The sequence below is a fragment of the Castor canadensis genome, chromosome 3 (genome assembly GCF_047511655.1).
Source record: "Castor canadensis chromosome 3, mCasCan1.hap1v2, whole genome shotgun sequence".
Classification (NCBI taxonomy): Eukaryota; Metazoa; Chordata; class Mammalia; order Rodentia; family Castoridae; genus Castor; species Castor canadensis.
Genome location: NC_133388.1, coordinates 37,477,758 through 37,495,671, shown reverse-complemented (window position 1 = coordinate 37,495,671; position 17,914 = coordinate 37,477,758). Strand labels below are relative to the sequence as shown.

The window sequence follows — 17,914 nt, the reverse complement described above, 5'->3', positions numbered from 1 at the left end:
GACATTCCATCTACCCATTCATTCAGAGTAAACTGGGAGACAGGTGGGCAAAGGTGAAATACAAAGAATGCCCAGAGGGCAAGTGATGCTGGTCAGATGAAAGGCATGGATTCAGGACGCCTGGTGCCAGAACTGACAGTGTCTATGAATGACACTGTGTTCACCTTGAGTGAACTTGGGTGCATTGCCCTGGGAGTAAGCGCCTCATCCTGTGTCACAGATCACAGTCTTCAGGTGATCCATAATCACAGTTCTTAACCTCTGACCTCCAAATCCAGCGACAAGTAGTAAGGGATTTAAAAACTATTAAAAAATAAGTAAACAGATGAAGTAAATGAACCATGGTGCTAATATTTCAGTGGTATTCAGCAGTTTTGTGCCCATGATGACAATCTCAGGATTAAAGTGCTGGAACACGTAACGGAATCTGGCCTGTATTAGCTTTGTGGTTTTAGTCTGAAATGTGTCACTGAAGTTAGACATGTGACTTTAATATTGAAGATGTAAGGGAAATGTCATTAACAGCATTAGGGGACTTGATTTACCACATTTATAACATTTGTAATCACTTTGTGCTAAACAAGATGCCACTGCTTAGATGTGACTATGCCTGAGTTGGGAGTTCAATGTTCTGGGCAGAATTATTAAAACTTGCAAATATAGCTTAAAATGTTTAAAGGAATTGTATGAAATTTGCAAATGAGGTTAACTGTTTTGGGGGAACAATCTGCTATCTGTTAACATGTGTATAAGTGACTAAAGGATAAATGTTTTTATTTTACATAAAAAATTGTATTGATGTAACAAAATGTGTATGGTGAGCTTAAAAAATTTTTTTTTTTCTTTTGAACTCAGGGCCTTGCACTCAGTGCTCTACCACTTGATCCACACCTCCAGCCTTTTTTTGCTCTGGTTATTTTGGAGACAAGGTCTCACTATTTGCTCAGGCCAGCCTGGATCACAAACCTTTACACTCCCTGCTGTAGCAGGAATGACAGCACATGCCACCACACCCAGCTTTTTTTCCCATTGAGATGAGGTCTCACAATTTTTTTTTTGCCCCAGTTGGCCTAAAACCACAATCCTCCTGATCTCAGCCTCCCATGCAGCTTAAGATGACAGGTGCACCCCACTGTACCCAGCTGTTGGTCAAGATGGAGGTCTCGTGAACTTTTTGCCTGGGCTGGCCTCAAACTGCTTTCCTCCTGAGCTCAACCTCCCAAATAGGAAGTATTACATGAGTGAGCCACCTGCATCCAGCTAAGAATCTAGATTTTAAGGGCTTGGGGTGCAGATCAGTGGTAGAGTACTTGCCTAGCATGCACAAGGCCCTGGGTTCTACCTCCAATACTGAAAAAAAAAAATCTAGGTTTAAAAAATTTTACACCCCTTAAATTAAAAATTGATTTATGGACTCAGTAACATCAATAACTTGGTGGACATACATTTGTTCACAGGACTTACATCTTTAAAAAATGAACATTGAGCAGGTGCTGATGGTTTATGCCTGTAATCCTAGCTGTTTGGGAGGCAGCGATCAGGAGAATTGAAGTTCAAGCCCAGCCTGGGCAAATAGTTCTCAAAACTGAATCGCAAAAATATTCAACACAAAAAAGGGCTGGTGAAGTGGCTCAAGTGGTGAGGCCCCGAGATCAAACCCCAGTACTGCCAAAAAAAAAAAAAAAAAAAAAAAGTCCAAAAATGAGCTCTGATAAGACTGGCCAGCTCTTTGGAAATTGAGGCATTAAATACTTGTGCCCTGGTTCTAGAAACTTTCTTGTTGGAACAATTTCTTCCTCTCCTAAACTCCCATACCATTTTTCCTTTGATTAGATTTGCATGTAAATTGCTAAGAAAATTGTCTCTGCCTCTGCCTCTCTGAAAAGACTTTGACTCTCTAGAAACCAGTGCCCACCTTGTTCCATGGTTTTCTCTGTGGAGATTCAGCCTCAGCACTCCCACATTGAGCTTCCTACCATTGGTAACATCTGTAAGATACTGTTTCCCGAAGCAAACACAGACTCTTCACTCTATATCCTTTCTTCTTGGCACCCTTCTGTCATAGACCTTCTTTCCCAGGACTGCATAAATTCCAGAAACTCACTGAATTAATCCCTAAGTAAGAGGGTCTCACAATGAAAACTGTCACCTTGGATCCCAACCCAGAGTTCTGACTCGTTCTTATCCCCTTTAATGGAGCAGCTATATATCATGTTAAGGGTTCTCCTATTTTTGAGATTCCCCCAACTGAATGCTTCACTTGAAATTAAAATTAAGATTAAAATTAAGCTTGTTCATGGATAACACACATATATATGTACTAATGCTATTTGACCTCAATGTGACACAATAATTTTACTATCCCCGCTTAATAAATAAGGGAACTGTAGAACATCATTTACTCATTTTTAAAAGGGGCGGTCATGGATTTGAACTCTTCCTTGAATCCAGACCCATCTCCCAAACATAGTCACATGAGCTCAGTTGCTAAATTATGTATTTTTTACCATCCTGTTAAAAATGACTGTCTTCATTGCTCTGCATTTTGTACAAAAGCCTCAGGGAAGAGACTGGAAGAATGAAAATGGGAGAAACCAGAGCAAATTACCTGGGAAAGCTTTTCAAAATGCAGGTTGGTTCCTTATGACTGGGATGAGGCCCCAGAGTCTGCAGTTCCAACAAGCTCCCAGGTGATGCTGGATAGCTGCTGTCTATGGGATTCCCCCCACACCCCAAAACCGGGCATTGAACTCAGAGCTGTACACATGCTAATCACATCCCCTACCACTGAGCTACACCCCAGCCCTCTGTGGGACACTTTGAATAGGAAGAGGTGTGGTAACTCTGACATAGCTCAGGCTTTTCACTGCAGAGAAAAGGAAAGGACTGGGGGACATACAGAAGTCACAGCCAACCATTTAATGATACTGAGAATGAAGGTGGGGCTTATATTCTGGGAGTTCCTTCCACATTCACGACCTTATTTTCAACTCCTTCCTGGGAAGAAAGGACCTTTCCTTTTCTAAATGAAGAAACAAGTGTTAAAACTGAACACACCACAGTCAAAACATATTAGAGGTGGGTACAAGTACCCCACACCATTCTTGACCCCACACCCACTTCTAGAAAACACCAAACAAGGAGCAAGCAAAAGAGCTGTGAGGGGAGAGCTGTTTTAATACGGTCTGTGCCAAGCAACATCAAAGCTGTCCATCATCTCCAAGTTTGCCCTATTTTAATAGGCAGTATTTTTCTAAAAAATTAAAGTATGCACTGATAAGGAGGCTAGCCACACCTCTGAGGAAACGTAAAAATGAGAAGCCACATAAATTATCTTCCTTAAAAAACAGCCATTTCAAAAGATTTTCTTTAATATCATAAAATATTTTCATGGACAAGTGAGCTAGCAAACACACATGCACCAATGTGCCTTTCGACAAGAGTACCCATCCCCCACCCCCACCAAGTGGACATGAAGATTGGAAAATGAATACAGCAGATGGAACAGATAGAAGAAAAAAAAAAAATCAGTAAAAAGAATGGAATACAACTTTGTGCTTGGTTATTTTCCTATGTCACAACAAAACAAAACATTTCGGTGCAAATAATTTTTCCTCTTTTCCATTTAAGTCTGGTGGAGAAAAAAATACTTTATCTATAATAAAATATGTCGGTTTTTTTGTTTTTTACTTTTTAACGTAAATTTTTTTTCTTTTTTGCAGAAAATAATTTTGTAAACTGTCACTTCGCGGGCAAGGAGACCCGATGCTTCCTTGGCATCGGGTGTGAGTCCCAGCTCGCGCCCTGGAGGCTGCGAGCAGACACCAAACCCGGGCAGGGGATGGGACAGCGGAGGTGCAGGGCGGGGCGCACGCGCAGAGGGGCTGAGGGCGGGTTAGAGGTCACTCTCGCCATACAGCGCCGTGGAGAAGGACATATAGTCCAGAGCACCGGGAACGGCGTCGGGGCCGGCATAGGGGGCCATTCGCGCGATGCAGTACTCGGCCTGGTCCGGCGGCAGCTCCCGGCGCAGCTCGTCCACCGTGATGTAGTTCTGCGGAGAAAGCAGGGTCAGGAGCCGCAAAGCCCACCGGCCGTAAAGCGGCACAGCGCCGCAAACCTCTGCAGTCGTAAACTTGTTCTCGTTAGGTCCCCATTTTCGTTCCTTCCTAGTTCTTTCGGATGAATGCATTTACTCACGCACATACATCCACAGGTATGTGCACATTTGTAGACACACACACGTATTTTTAAGCTCACTTATGCTTTCCACTTCAATACCTATTTGAGCGTCTGCGAAGTATTTCTATGAGCCAATTCCAACTATCCCCTTTGCATCGCACTAGCCTGCAGTAAGCACGTGCCGGTGCACGAACAACAGGCACTCTGATGGAACATAAAGATTCCTAGGGGCCCCACACCCACTCAGTTGGACTCTCTGGAGACCTGCACCAGTGACTAATTTAAGAGAGTCTCTAGCAAATTAACATGAGTTTGGGCGTCACTGCTGTAAGTGGCATCCAAAATCTGAGCAGCTACCTTAACCAATCTGTAGAAGTGTGGGTCTTGCCCTACCTCAGCCAGCACCCAGCTTGGATCTCTGCCTTCCCCTTCCACTTGCCCATGGTAGTTCTACTTGGAAGATGCTAGGGGAGCTGGAGTGTCCAGAACTCACTCAGGAGCTCTGACCCATGAGGAGATCCTCATGCCCTATCCCTGAAAGTTCCCTGGAAACCAGTGTGAGCCAGTGGGGCTGCCTTCTGGTCACTCCAAATGTCAGAAGGCCAGGCCTCTTTCTACAAAACTAGTCACTTGGTCCACTAGATGATTTCTGAGGATCCTACCGGATACAAGGTGCTGTGACTCCAATGAAAGTGTTCTTGAACTTAATCAGACCTTTAGGGGCCCTTTGTAGGTTCTGCCTTTACTCCCTTGTAGATGGTGACATTTCAGAAATTATGCTCCCTATTGGCTTTTGTTTTATGTAACTGAATCTTTCCAGTTTTAAAGGAGAGATGGCATAAGGGTAACCCTATGAATTTTACAGAAAGGAAAACTGGCCCCCAGAACCCTCTCCCCAAATTTCCTCTGAATGCTCTTTGAGTCTTCTATGTAATATTAAAGGTATTTGTGGCTCCTGCAGATTCCTTCAGGTCTCTGGCCCAAAGGTAGCTGTGGGTCCAAGTGACATCCATGTCCACCAATGACCATCTCAGATGGCCAAGACCTGGACTGGCCTTTAGCCCTACAGAGAAAGCCCTTCTGTTCCCTTCCTACTTCCTCACTGCCAGGTGGGGTGCTCACACCATAGGAGACTCACCTTGTCCCCCGCCAGGATCTTGAAGGAAGCCATGACCTGATCTGCAGTATCTGTGTCAGCCGTCTCCCGGGACATGAAGTCAATGAAGGCCTGGAATGTCACTACCCCCAGGCGGTTGGGGTCCACAATACTCATGATGCGAGCAAATTCTGCCTCTCCCTAGAAAGAACAGCCAACCAAGGTCTGTCAGTCTCTAGCCTGCTGAGAACATCTCACACAGACCTCAAGCGTTGGGGTAGCTTATGGTTGGAAGAGAAGCATACAACAGCCCTCTGACTAACCTGGGTTGCCTTAAGTGTATGACAGGGACTCAACAGTTGGAAACCCAGCTCAGGGCTTCCCACCCCCTACAGGTGCTTGGGTTCCCCTTAGAAAAAATAATGCTAGCATTAATTACAGTGACAGTAGTTTCAACAAAGGCTAACACCGACACAGCTTATACTACTATACACCACACTCTTCCAAATGCTGTATATATTTTAATTCATTTAACTTTTACCGCAGCTATCTAAAATCTTATTATTTCCATTGTATGGAGGAGAAATCAGGCCAAGTAATTTGCTCAAGATCACACAGCCAATAAGCAGGGAGCTAGGATTTGAACTTAGTCTAGCTCCAGAATTTGTTCTCTCCCTACCACTCTGTGTTTTCTAAGTGTTAGACACGTGCACAACACTTATGTTAAGTTCCTTCATTTAATCCTGCAGGGCTCCCCTCACTCCATCTGAGGGCACAAGTTGGTGATCACAGCAGAGATGGGATTTACCCTCAGGTTCACTGTTTAGCACAGTCCTTGCTCATGCTGGGCAGCCCATGAACTCTGCACTTGGTTCCATGGTCTGGAGTTACCTGCCTGTACGTAACCTTCCTTATCAGATAGCTAGACAAGAGAGGGGATGCCGAGAAGATTAGAGGGGCTTGGGACAACTGAGCCTTTGTGCCTCATGTAAAATGAGGCAAAGCCAAACCAGAAATGTCCACCAATCCTCCCTGCCTGCCTCAGGGTCAGCAAAAGTGTTCACGACGGGAGTGAAAGAGCCCTGTATCCATATTAAATACCAGAAAGTAAGTGGGCACAGAGACATCCTGGCCACACACAGGCCTTGTGACTGGGCCTGGCTTTCAGATGACAATTTCCCCAAGGGTAGGGACTTGAGGCTCCTCCGGGGAGGGCAGCCCTAGCTAGAGGTCCTCAGGCCTAATGTTGCTAAGATCTGGCCTTCCAATCAGCTAGCTGTGTCCTGGCCAGCGCAGACCAAGGCATGGCAGACAGAGGGTGAGGTTTACGTTACCATGTTGTAACCCATGGAGATAAGGCAGGCGCGGAAATCATCTGTGTCCATCATGCCTGTCTTCTTCTGTGGGCCAGTGGCACAAGACACAGGAGGGACAGACAGCCAGGAGGAGGAAGGGCCAGCACAGGGCCAGGAAGACAAGGCACAGATGGAGGGGAGGGTGAGGTTTGGAGTCAGTGGACAGGGGAATGTAGAAGGAACATGTCCAGGGAAAATATCCACATGAGAAAGGAAGACAGAACAAGGAGATGTAAGTCCATCCACAGGATGAAGAGCAGCGAGGACAGAGGAAGGCCGGCACCCCACAGGTTACCATGAAAGGGCAGAGGTCAGAGGTTGGAGTAGTAGAAGGAGGAGCCCAACATGGGGCAGGCAGGACAGCAGGAGAGGACGAGCCCCATGGCCCACAGGAAGGAGGACAGGGAGATCCAGACAGGGAGAGAAGAGAAAAAGGAGAAATGTGTTATCTCTCGCCCCAGAGGCCACCTCTGAGCGTGCTCCATGCAGGAGGCGAGTACCTGGGGGTCGTTGCCAATATCATAACCCAAGCTGATGAGGCAGGCTTTGAACTCCTCAGGACCCAGCGTGCCGGAGTGATCCTAGGGCCGTGGTGCGCCAGGCAGCGAGCCATGCGGTGCCAGGGAGGTGGAGGCCGTGAGGGGCAGGGGTGGGCCATGCCCCAGGTGGAGGGTGGCGTGTGTGGGGAGACACAGGGACAAAGGCATGCGGATGAAGGGTGGAGGGTGGGGGGCAGGGGAGAGGGGAAATAAAAGTGCACACAGTTAGACACACGGATGAGCTTCCAGAGGGGGCCCTGTCCCTGGCATACACAGCCCTGCTCCAGGAAGCAGGGCCAGAGGGGTGCGTGATGAGCCACAAGGGTGAGAAGCTCCCCCAGAAGTGCCCCAGGCCACCCTGTTGTCCCTGAGGGCTCTGCCCACCCAGGGGCCTGGAGGGCAGTGAAGCAGACAGGATGGTGGGCAGCACCTGACCCCCAAACTCCCCACCCCGAGGCTGTTCCCAAACTCCAGGGCACTAGGAAGGGGCACCCCATGGAAACCCAGCCTATCCCAGAGTTGAGATGAGAACCCAGGACAGAGGACTCTGCCATCCCCAACAGAAAGTCCCAAAGGCAGCCTGGGTGAGGCAGAAAGAAATCTCTTCTCTCTTCTCTGTCCCAGGGCAGAGGTAAGGGACAAAGGGAACAGCCAGGGGCAATAGGCCTTCACTTGAGACTCTGGCAGCCCCACTCCCAAGGGTGTATTCCTCATGGTAAGAGAGGAAGGGTGTCAAAGGTCCTCTCCCCACCTGTGACAACAGCACTATCTCCAGGGAAGCTTATGGGACACCAGCATGGCTTTCCAAGGATGGCTTGAAAAGCCCAACTCTGAGGCACACAGGCTGACAGCACTTCCTCCCTCTCCCTCCTCCTCCCCAGCCCAAGAACCAGGCCCAGCAGGGTGGCCCACACCCAGGCAGTGCCCTCCAGAGCCTTGGGTCAAGGGCTGGGGCAGGGGCTGCTCTAAGCAAGGAGGAATGGGGCTCTCACCCGGTCAAAGTGGTTGAAAGAAGCCCGAAACTCATTCATCTGCTCCTGGCTGATACCCTTAGCATCCCGGGTCAGTATCTGGTTCTCCACTTCATTGATGGTCCTGGCGATGGTGGTGAGCAGCTGCTCCCAGCCCACACGGATGTGCTGGGGTGGGGGTGAGATGAGGGGCCTATCAGCAAAGGGTCCCCTGTCTGAGCTCCAAGCTGCCCCTGCCCGTTCCTCCTCGTGACTGTCACAAACAGCCAAAGCAATCAAACTCAGCCTTCTATCTGGAGTCACAGTATGACCAGAGGGAGGAAAATGAGGACAAGGACACCTTAGCGAGAGACAGAGGGACCTCGAGGATGAAGCATGCCAGCCCGTGTCTGGGCCAGAAACAAGACCGAGACTTGCCAAACGGGAGGGGTCTGTTAGGAAAGAAAGGCAGGCCTGATAGTGGGAAAGATTAAAGGAAAAAACTTGGGTGATTCCCTGGACATCCTATCTCACAATCACATATGAACATGTATACATGTACACACACCTTCACGGTCAAAACAAGTACAGTGAGTGCCACACAACGGCCTTCTGATCAACAGCAGACCAAATACACCACAGTGGTCCCAATGACCACCTAGTGACACTGTAGCCACCTTAGTTTCTGTAAGCATACACTGTGGTGTCCACACAATGAGGCAATCTCCCATCACCAGGAAATGTGAGACTGCAGTCATTTGGAAGGCAGGTACCCATGCCAGTGAATCTTGGAGCCCACAGGCATCCGAATTGCTGGGGTGGCTTGTTAAAAACTGATCTCTTCAGCTGGACACCAGTGGCTCAGGCCTGTAATCCTAGCTACTTGGGAGGTTGAGATAGGAAGGACCAAGGTTTGAGGCCAGCACGGGCAAATAGTTTATGAGTCTCCAAAATAACCAGACCAAAATGGACTGGAGGTGTGGCTCAGGTGGTAAGAGCCCTAAGTTCAAACCACAGTTCCCCCCGACCCCCAAAAAAATTATAACCCTGAGTTGCCCCCAGAACTAGTCAATTGGATTCTGCAGCTGGGGCCTGGATAGGTGCACTCGAGTTCCAGGGGTACACAGAAAGCACTGCAGGTTGCAAATGCAGAGTTTCAGGGGTGTGGAGAAATGAGCATTCATCCTCCTATGATGACCAGAGTCTTTGGAAGCTGGGTAACCACCCCCACCCTAGCCCAGGCAGAGGGCAGGAGACACAGGGCTTCCTCCCAGAGAAGCAGGGCCAGCCCCACTACCTCCATGGTGTAGTTGGTGTGCTTGTTGTCAAAAATGAGCGCCTCCTGGATGAGCTGGTGGTCACCCTCCAGCTGGTCAATCTTTGGCTTATAGTTGACGATGCTCTTCTCATACTGCCTCAGGTGGTTGAGCTGGTCCTCCAGGGTCCCGTGCATCTCAATGGAGATCCTGCCAATCTCCTGCTCATCCAGAAGGATGATCCTTGTCAGATCATCCCACTCTGTACCCATGGCACTGAGTCCCCAAGGTCACTGGTTAACCCCCCCAGATAATTCTCAGTACCCAATCCAGCCCAGAAAGGCCAGCACTGGAAATCAGGAAGACACATTTGGCATAGGTTCTCCCTGGTATGGGAATAGCATCCTAAGGATATACAAGCAGTATTGATGTTGGATGAAATGTCTCTTAGGGTATTTGTGGTTGTCTCTTAGGGTATTTGTTGGTCTCAGGAGGGAGATGCTGGATCAGTTGTCAATCTAAATGTTCACTCCTCCGCTTGTTATTCAAACCCCTCCCTAAGCCTTGCTCCCAACCACTGCCCCACTCAGGGACCCTCCCTGTTCCCACTGAGTCAGGATTGCTGCAGTTTCAGCATGCTTGGCTTACCTCCTCAGCAGCTATGTTCTTGTCCTGCTTTTCTGACTCCTAGGATGCCTGCCCTGGCCCTCCAGGCCACACCCCTCCCCAGGTGCCAGGCCTAACATCCATTTCTGCCTGTCATTCACCAGGTAAGCAGAGCTTGTTTGTGAAAGCACTTTCTGTACATTCAATTCGGTTCTGCCAATGTTCCCTGAGCATTTACTAAGCAGGGGAGGGATGTACACACCACCATGAACTTGATATGATCTCAGCCCTTAAGTTGCTCAGTCTAACTGTGTTCCTTCTCTAATGCTCTATTTACTCCACACAACTTAACAAAAAATTTTACCCTGGACCAGGGAAGGCTCAACCCTTTTTCTGGGAAGATCACCCTCTTTGACTGGGCCCACTGCCAGTGGAGCAGTAATGGAGAAAGGGGATGCCTGGTTAACGAGGCAAGCCAAAGGAACTAAGATGACCAGGGCATTCAGGTCCTCCCTGTGGGACTTTTGTAGGTAGCTCCTTAGTAGGGTCCCTCTGTCAGTCTTTGCTACCAATCAGACATCAGGATCAAGCTATCAGGTGGCCTGCTTGACAGGAATGGTGCTGAGAAGGAATGGGAAACCCCAAATTACTTCCCACAATGGGACCCACCTCCATCTTGGTCTGGATCCAGGGCCCGATGACATTGGCTTGGGCCCCAAACTGCTTGCGTAGCCTCTCGTTGTGCTGTTGGCGAGCATGTTCCTCTGTCAGAGCCTGGTCCCTCCGTGGCACCAGCTGTCGTACCTGGGGGAGGAACAACCATGGGTCTTTGGGGATGGGCCAACCATTTGCCCCATATGCCAGATAGAAAATGGAGGACCCATGGTGGGGGAGGGATGGATCAGAACCAGAACAGGAGTAAAGATGCTGACCTGTTCTAGAAACTCACTCATTATTTGGATAAGCTTACTATGTGACAATAAAATAAAAGATGAAAATCAATGAAAAAGACAACAATCCTTGCCCTTATGAAATGTCCAATGGTTCAGTCAACCCTTCAGCCCAGCCTCTATACTCACGTGGTCCCATTTGCCATTGATCTCCTGAGGTGTGATGGTTGTGTAGGGGTTGGTGCCAGCCATGTTGACGTGGTAGGTCTGGACAATCTTGGACACCTCGTTGTGGATGCCCAGGATGGCCAGGCGCTCCTTGTCAGCATCAGGGAGGGTGGCCTTGAACTGCTCATGGGCTGTGGTTAGTCCCTGGAAAGTCATGGGGATTCAGAATAAGTACAGACACTCAGAGGGGCTGATATTTCCCTTGGGGAAGATGAGGAAAGGGAGCCCTAACTGTCCCACATCAGTGGGAGACGCAGAGGCATCAAATCAGATTCTCATGGCTGAAAACTGGGAAGGCAGGATGGCTACAGGAAGGTGAAGGCAAGGCAATGGCTGCATCCTTGTTGCTCACCAGGTTGCCAGCTATCACCCTGGGATGTTCACCCCCCCACGAGGGGACAAGGGGACCCTTCCACAAATTTTGCTCTCCCAATACTGGCTACCTTAGCTCTCCGCAAAGCCTTCTGAATCTAATACTCTGCAGTTATATAAAAGATTGAGGCAGATGTTAATTAAGTTGAAATGAGCTCCAAGATAAATGTTAAATTAAAAGTCAAGGATATACGTATAATAAAAGCTACTTTTTGTGTAAAACAGCAACAAACGGTGCGGAGGACATGTAAATAAATATATTTGCTTGTAGACTGTGAACATATTGCTTACATCTGTGCAGAGGAGCTGGAGGCTGGGGGACAAGGGGCAGGAGGGAGAACTTGTCACACATCCCTTATCTTTTGGATGCTATACCATGTGTATGTATCAACTGGTCAAACTAGATCAAATGCAAAGATTTCAAAACTATGAAACCCTTGGATGCTGTTCCTCAGTCTACCCATCCTGCAGGAATGCAATCCATAGAGCAGGGCTGGGAACAGCTGGTAGAATGGCCTCTCAGGAAGGGGACATAGCACACCTGGATCTCCTCGATGGTGTGTACGATGAAGGTGTCCTGCAGGTCTTCCATGGCTCCCTCCATCCAGTTGTTGAAGGGCGCAGCCCGCTTGGCGTACTCCAAGTACAGCTGGTCAATGGTTTCCAGCAGTTTCTCTGTCCGCTGGAGGCGCCAAGCAGGGTGGGGTATTTAACAGCAATATTCAGAGTCACCCCCACCTACATCAAGATCTCCCTGGCAAGCCCAAAGGGGGTCCCAGTCTAGAAGTACTGGACTGAACCAGGTAATGGATTACGCTACATTGGCCCCCAGAAAGTCTGATTTGCAAAACAGGAAAGTTATTGAATGGCTGGGGTTAAGCACACTCAACAGGAGGAGGAGATAAAATTAGGCAAGACAGGAGCATCTCCAGCAGGTCAAGGTCTAAATCCTATGCCAAAGCAAGACCTACAGTTAGGCTGGGGGTGGAAATGGTCCAGGGAACCATGGAGACTTTAAAGCAAAGAGCACCAAGAAGGAGAAAGGGCGCACACAGCACTGTTGGCCTTGTTCTCCCTCCAGGTCCCTTACCTCTAGAGCTTCCCTCCGCTTCTGAGTCAGGGCCCCTAGATTGTCCCATTGGTCACAGATCTTTTGGCAACGAGCGTTGACACTGGGTGAGTCGTAATAGTCCAACTCGCTGGAGGTTGGGGAGGAGAAACGAGGAGTCAGGTGAGGCATGACACAGATTAATTCGGACCTGCTCTCCCTCTCCCTAGGACTGGGGGGCACTAGTGGTGGTGGGAGAGGCAGAGATGCTCCCTTCTGCCTGCCTTCCAGCCCCACCTCCTTGGCTTTCAGGAGACCGGAGACAGAAAACCAAAGATGGCCAGCCCTCTCTGATGATTTCTGCACCAGCCTTGACCTTGATGCCCAATGGCAGGGAGCAGCTGGGGCTCAGGAGGACGCTCAGCAACCAGAAAGAAAGCTTGGGCATCCCTAAGACCTGCACTGGTGACAGGTAACGACCAAAGACCCGTAACTGAAATGGAGTGGTCCTGGCAACTTCCGCACCAGAAGGGGTATTCTTTCCTTCTGTATCAACTAACTTGGGCACCACCTGTGTACCTCCTTACTTCCCACCCCCACCTCACACAGCTGAGAAAGCCAACCCCAGCCCTGCCTGGGGGCACCAGAGGGTAGGGGACCGGGGCGGGCCTACTTGAGCTCCTGCGCAATGGCTGCAATCTGTTCCACGCGGTCCTGGTGGGCAGCCAAGTCACTCTCGAAGGCCTCGTGCTTCTTGAGCAGGGCCTTGATCTCTGACAGGGTGGCTGTCTCGTAATCCTTCTGCCGCAGCATGGCTTCTTTGCCTGGGTTCAGAGAGAGGGAGCACGGCTGAGAAGGAGCCTTGGTCCTGGCCGCCACCACTCAAAACTTCAGGAACTCCATTTCTGGGGGTGCTTCCCACAGAGGCATTCACCATACCCAAATCCCCAGTGTGAGAAAGCAGATATGTAGCGGGAACATGCAACCAAGGGGAAGGACCAGGGAAATCACTGCTCACTGGAGCATTTCTAGGGCATTTAACGTGGTTACATGTGAAGACTGTGCAGGAGTGTGTGGATGGACAGTGCACAACTTTCGCTTTGCAACAGGACACAGTGACCTATGCCTGTGTATAACCAGGAAAAAAACAAGCCAAGCACTTCAGAAAGACCCATCTTTAGAATTTCTGTATTCTGACTGGCTTGTGACAGCCCTGCAGGGATCCCTCTTCCCAGCTACTCTCAGAGCAGTCATGGCATCCAAACACTCTGGAACCTTCTCTGACCACTTGGTACACTGCCCTCTCTCTTAGGGGCAGGAGCAGCACTTGAATTTCCTGGCTCTGTAAAGCAAGGATGACAACAACCTCCACAGCTGCTGTGGACGATGCTCCTCAGTTGCACTGTGACAGGCGGGCATAGGACAGGGGCTGGCTCAGCCTTATTCATATGTCCACTCTCTTGGCTACACCACCATGGGGATGCCCAGCCCATCAGTAAATGAAGGCTGGCTTGCAAGGCATTTCTTCCTTTCTCCATACTGTTTTTCTTTAAATCAAAATAATACAACACACTATAGATTTAAAAATTACAATAAGCCTACTTGTTTATTCCCATTCAGCTTTCCTTATATGGGCATTAAACTAGTCCATTGAGCACATATAAATTATGTTTCCTGCTTTTAAAATATTTAGCAGTACATCCCTAAAATTTTTATTTTGGCTGCATGGTCTTCCCATGAGGGTCACCCTGACCCCTCGGGTATCTACAGGGGCTTTATTTCAGGACCCCAAAGGATACCAAAATCTGAAGATGCTCAAATCCCTTAGATAAAAATGGTGCAATATTTGCATATAGCCACACATATCCTCCCATACTCTCAACCATCCCTAGATTACGCCTAATACTTAATACAATGCAAACACTATATAACTGGTTGTTAGAATGCATCATTTAGGGAATAATGAAAGTAGTCTGTACACATTCAGTACAGTCGCAACTCCCCCTTGTTTTTATTATCTTGATCTGCACTTAGTTGAATCCAGAGATGCAGAACCCATGGATGTGGAAAGCAGACTGGACACTCTTCTGGCTGCACCTCCCACACAGAACCACACATTGCCCTGCTGTGGGGCACTCAGGCCTCAGCTGTACCATGGGAGATGTCTCACCATGAACATCTCTTGGCATGTGATTTCTTCATGTTTAAGGTTAATTCCTTAAACAGTCTCAAGGAATGGAATTGCCAGGTTCAAGTGCAGTTAATCAAATCAGTAAAGTGTGAGTACAGATGGTCAAACTGCTATCCCCAGAGGCTGTGTCAGCTGTCAGCACTTCTCATGTCATCAGCCTTTGCTGAGTACTGTGGCTGTGACCTTCCCTGGCCCAGGAGAAGACCCATAGCAGCAAGAGAGTGATCAAGAGCCATCTCCACCATGTCCCTCCTCCGCTCCACATATGCTTGTGCACTTACACAGGGCACTACACCCATCCCCTTAGGCAGGTCAAGTCCCCTACACCGAGCCAGGCCACTCCCAAATGGCCACAGGTCCTTCCTGTTCATCTCCAGCCTAAGGTCAGAAGAGTATGAAACAAGGCTGAACGGGGAGTCTGGGTTTAGAGGATCTGGCCCAATGACTCTGGATGATGTATTCAGTAGGGAGAATGGCCAGCCATTTCCCCACTTCCCACCCTGGGTGGTTTGGCTTTGGGGTTTTTTTTTTTTTTGGCTTATTGAACTCAACCACCCTTGATTCTAAGAGAAAGACCAGCCCAAGTATAACTGCCTTTCTTCAGCATTAACCTTAGCCACCAATAAGCAAACAATAGACATGGCCCAAGTGCCTGAAGGGCAGAGTAAGGGGAGACCCATGCTCTGAGGCAAAGGCCCTGGTTCCCTGTACCTGGTGGCCAGGAAATAGAAAGAAGGAAGGAAGCAGAGAAAAGATCAAGAATCGCCCTGCGCTGAGTACATTCCACCTGACAGGAACTGAACGCTGCAGAAAATGTTCTGCTATGTAAGCCTCTCAACAACCCTGTGAGGAGGATGTATTGGTTTGTCTACTCCAAAACTCATGTCAACCCAGAACCTCAGAATGTGACCTTATTTGGAAATAGGGTCTTTTCAAGTACAATCAATTAAACTGGATTAGGGGGTGACTTAAATCCAAGGAGTGATCTTTAGTAGAAAGAGGAGAGATTTGGTCTGAGAGAGAAAGGTGCTGCATGAGGGAGACAGAGACTGAAGTAATGAGTGTGGCTCAAGTCAAGGGGTGCCATGGACTAGCCGGCTCCACAGAAGCATGGGGTATCTTCCCCTCAGCCTCCAGAAGAAAGCAACTCTGCTGACACTCATTCTAGGGCATCTGGCCTCCTGAGCTATGAGGATAAATTTCTGGGTGTTTTTCTGTCTTAATTATGTATTTATTTATCTATCTATTTCGTTCTTTATTTAGTGGTACTGGGGTTTTTCACTCAGGGCTTCACACTTGCTAGGCAGGCACTCTACAACTTGAGCCACTCCTTTGTCCCCAAATTTCTGTTATTTTAAGCCACCAAGTGTGCGGTCATTTGTTATAGCAACTGCAGGAAACTAATTCAAGGAGGCCATTACCAACTGCATTCTGCAGATTTGTAAACAGGCCAAGGTTAAGTCACCAGTGCAGATCTGTACTGCTTCTCGGGCAGAATCAAGATTTTTTATTTTCTATTCTTTTTTTTTTTTTTTTTGGCAGTACTGGGGTTTGAACTCAGTGCCTCATGCTTGCTAGACAGGTACTCTACCATGCCACCAACCTCCAGAATCAGGATTTATTCCCATCTGAACTGAATGGGGAGGAAGAAACTGTGACAGAGAAATGAATAACTAAAAGCTAGCACTTACGCAGGACTAGCATAGTATGCCAGCCAGGACATTCCTCAACATAGCCTGGTTGACTTAATTTTCTCACACACACCTACAAGGTTGGTTATGTTACCCCCATTTCGCAGATGAGGAAACTCAGGCAACTCAAAGGCTAATAAACCTGCCTGACGCCGGAGAACTACTAAGAGAAAGATGAAACAAACAAAACCAAGAGAACAAAGCAGTTGTGGCTGGGTGGTGGGATGGGGGAGAATGGCAAGGCTGGGCAGCCTGAAGTTCTCCCTGGGGAGGCGGGAGCTCGGTGGCCTCACCATCCGTCCAGGCCTCATGGATGGAAGCCTTCTGCCGGAACTTCTCTGCCAGGTGGTCCAGCCGCTCCAGCCTCCGGATCTCATTCAGCAGCCATTCCTCATAGCCCTTCTCCGCCTGTTCCAGGCAGCCCCAGGCATTGTTGATGTCCTGTGGGGATGGCAGGCAAAGGGTAGGGGCTCAGCCTGACTAGGGCCTGGATCCCAGCCTGCTGGTACTCAGGACTCCACAGCTGCTTCAATTTTCCAGGAAGACCCTCTTCCAGATCCCAGGCTCACCTGCACCCAGGTAACTGTCTCACCCCCTCTCCCAGCTCCTACTGGTATCCCCTGGTATTTCCCTGGGCTCTTTGGAGCCAGGCCTCCTGGGCAGGAACGGGGCCTGAATTCACATGGGCCACCTAGCTATGGGGCTCTGAGTGAGAAGCCCCACAGAAAAAAAGCCCAAGGCTCTCCCTGCCCAGGACTGGCTTCCAACAGGAATGTAGTCAATCACAGAGGTCATGGAGCCAGCCAGGGAACCAGAACAATGATGAACCAATGATGAACGAGGTCAATAGGCACCGGAGTGACCACACTCCCCACATTCCCATTCAGGTCTCTGGGTTCTGGGAAAGTAGCCTGTGGACAGAATGCTGAGCACAAACCCACACCCGTTTCAGACAGGGCCACCTCTGCAGTTAGTGCAAGCACATCCAGCTGAGCACAGCTAGAGCAGAACTGGCCTGCCTGCCACCCTTCCTACCATGTGCCTGGGGCCAGGCTATCTCTTGCCCCCAAGGAGGGTGCTTTGTCCACCTCAAAAGTACCCTTGGCCTAACAGTGGCTCTGGCCACCTAAAATCTAGTAATTCAGCCCTGGAACATAAAAGGACTGCATTTTCTCAACTGCATGCATGCCATCAAAGGCCTTTTCTCTCCCTTCAAGATCCTTGGATCTTGCCTCCTTCTCAATACTGCCTGCGTTTTGCCTGTCTCCTCCACACTCTGCTGAATATGCCAGAATGGTCTCCTTACTCTTCATGTTAAAGGTCAAAAGGCTCTACAACAGTGAATTTCTTAAATTTCTTTCTGGAGACAGGCATGGTTGCTCATGCCTATAATCCCAGCTACTTGGGAGGCAGAGATTAGGAGATCTCCATTCCAGGCCAGCCCAGGCAAAAAGTTCTTGAGTCCCTGTCTCAACAGAAAACGCTGGGCACGGCTGCAAATGCCTGTCGT

At 49.0% G+C, this 17,914-nt stretch overlaps 1 protein-coding gene across 3 annotated transcripts in view; it reads right to left on the bottom strand.

The window, feature by feature from the left end:
* Nucleotides 1–3,157: 3,157 nt before the first annotated feature.
* Nucleotides 3,158–17,914, bottom strand: part of Actn1 (actinin alpha 1) — a 94,605-nt gene continuing 79,848 nt past the window's right edge. The window contains exons 11-22 of one of the 3 annotated variants that reach the window (XM_074067707.1): nt 16,698–16,845; nt 13,196–13,346; nt 12,565–12,673; nt 12,016–12,156; nt 11,064–11,246; nt 10,654–10,788; nt 9,420–9,599; nt 8,165–8,311; nt 7,134–7,214; nt 6,613–6,678; nt 5,321–5,479; nt 3,158–4,054 (exon numbers count right to left, since the gene is read on the bottom strand). In XM_074067707.1, coding sequence (XP_073923808.1) covers nt 3,896–4,054; nt 5,321–5,479; nt 6,613–6,678; nt 7,134–7,214; nt 8,165–8,311; nt 9,420–9,599; nt 10,654–10,788; nt 11,064–11,246; nt 12,016–12,156; nt 12,565–12,673; nt 13,196–13,346; nt 16,698–16,845 — 1,659 coding nt within the window. In that variant the 3' untranslated portion in view covers nt 3,158–3,895. The remainder of the gene's footprint in view (nt 4,055–5,320; nt 5,480–6,612; nt 6,679–7,133; nt 7,215–8,164; nt 8,312–9,419; nt 9,600–10,653; nt 10,789–11,063; nt 11,247–12,015; nt 12,157–12,564; nt 12,674–13,195; nt 13,347–16,697; nt 16,846–17,914) is intronic. The other 2 variants (XM_020163138.2, XM_074067708.1) reach the window with 2 other exon arrangements.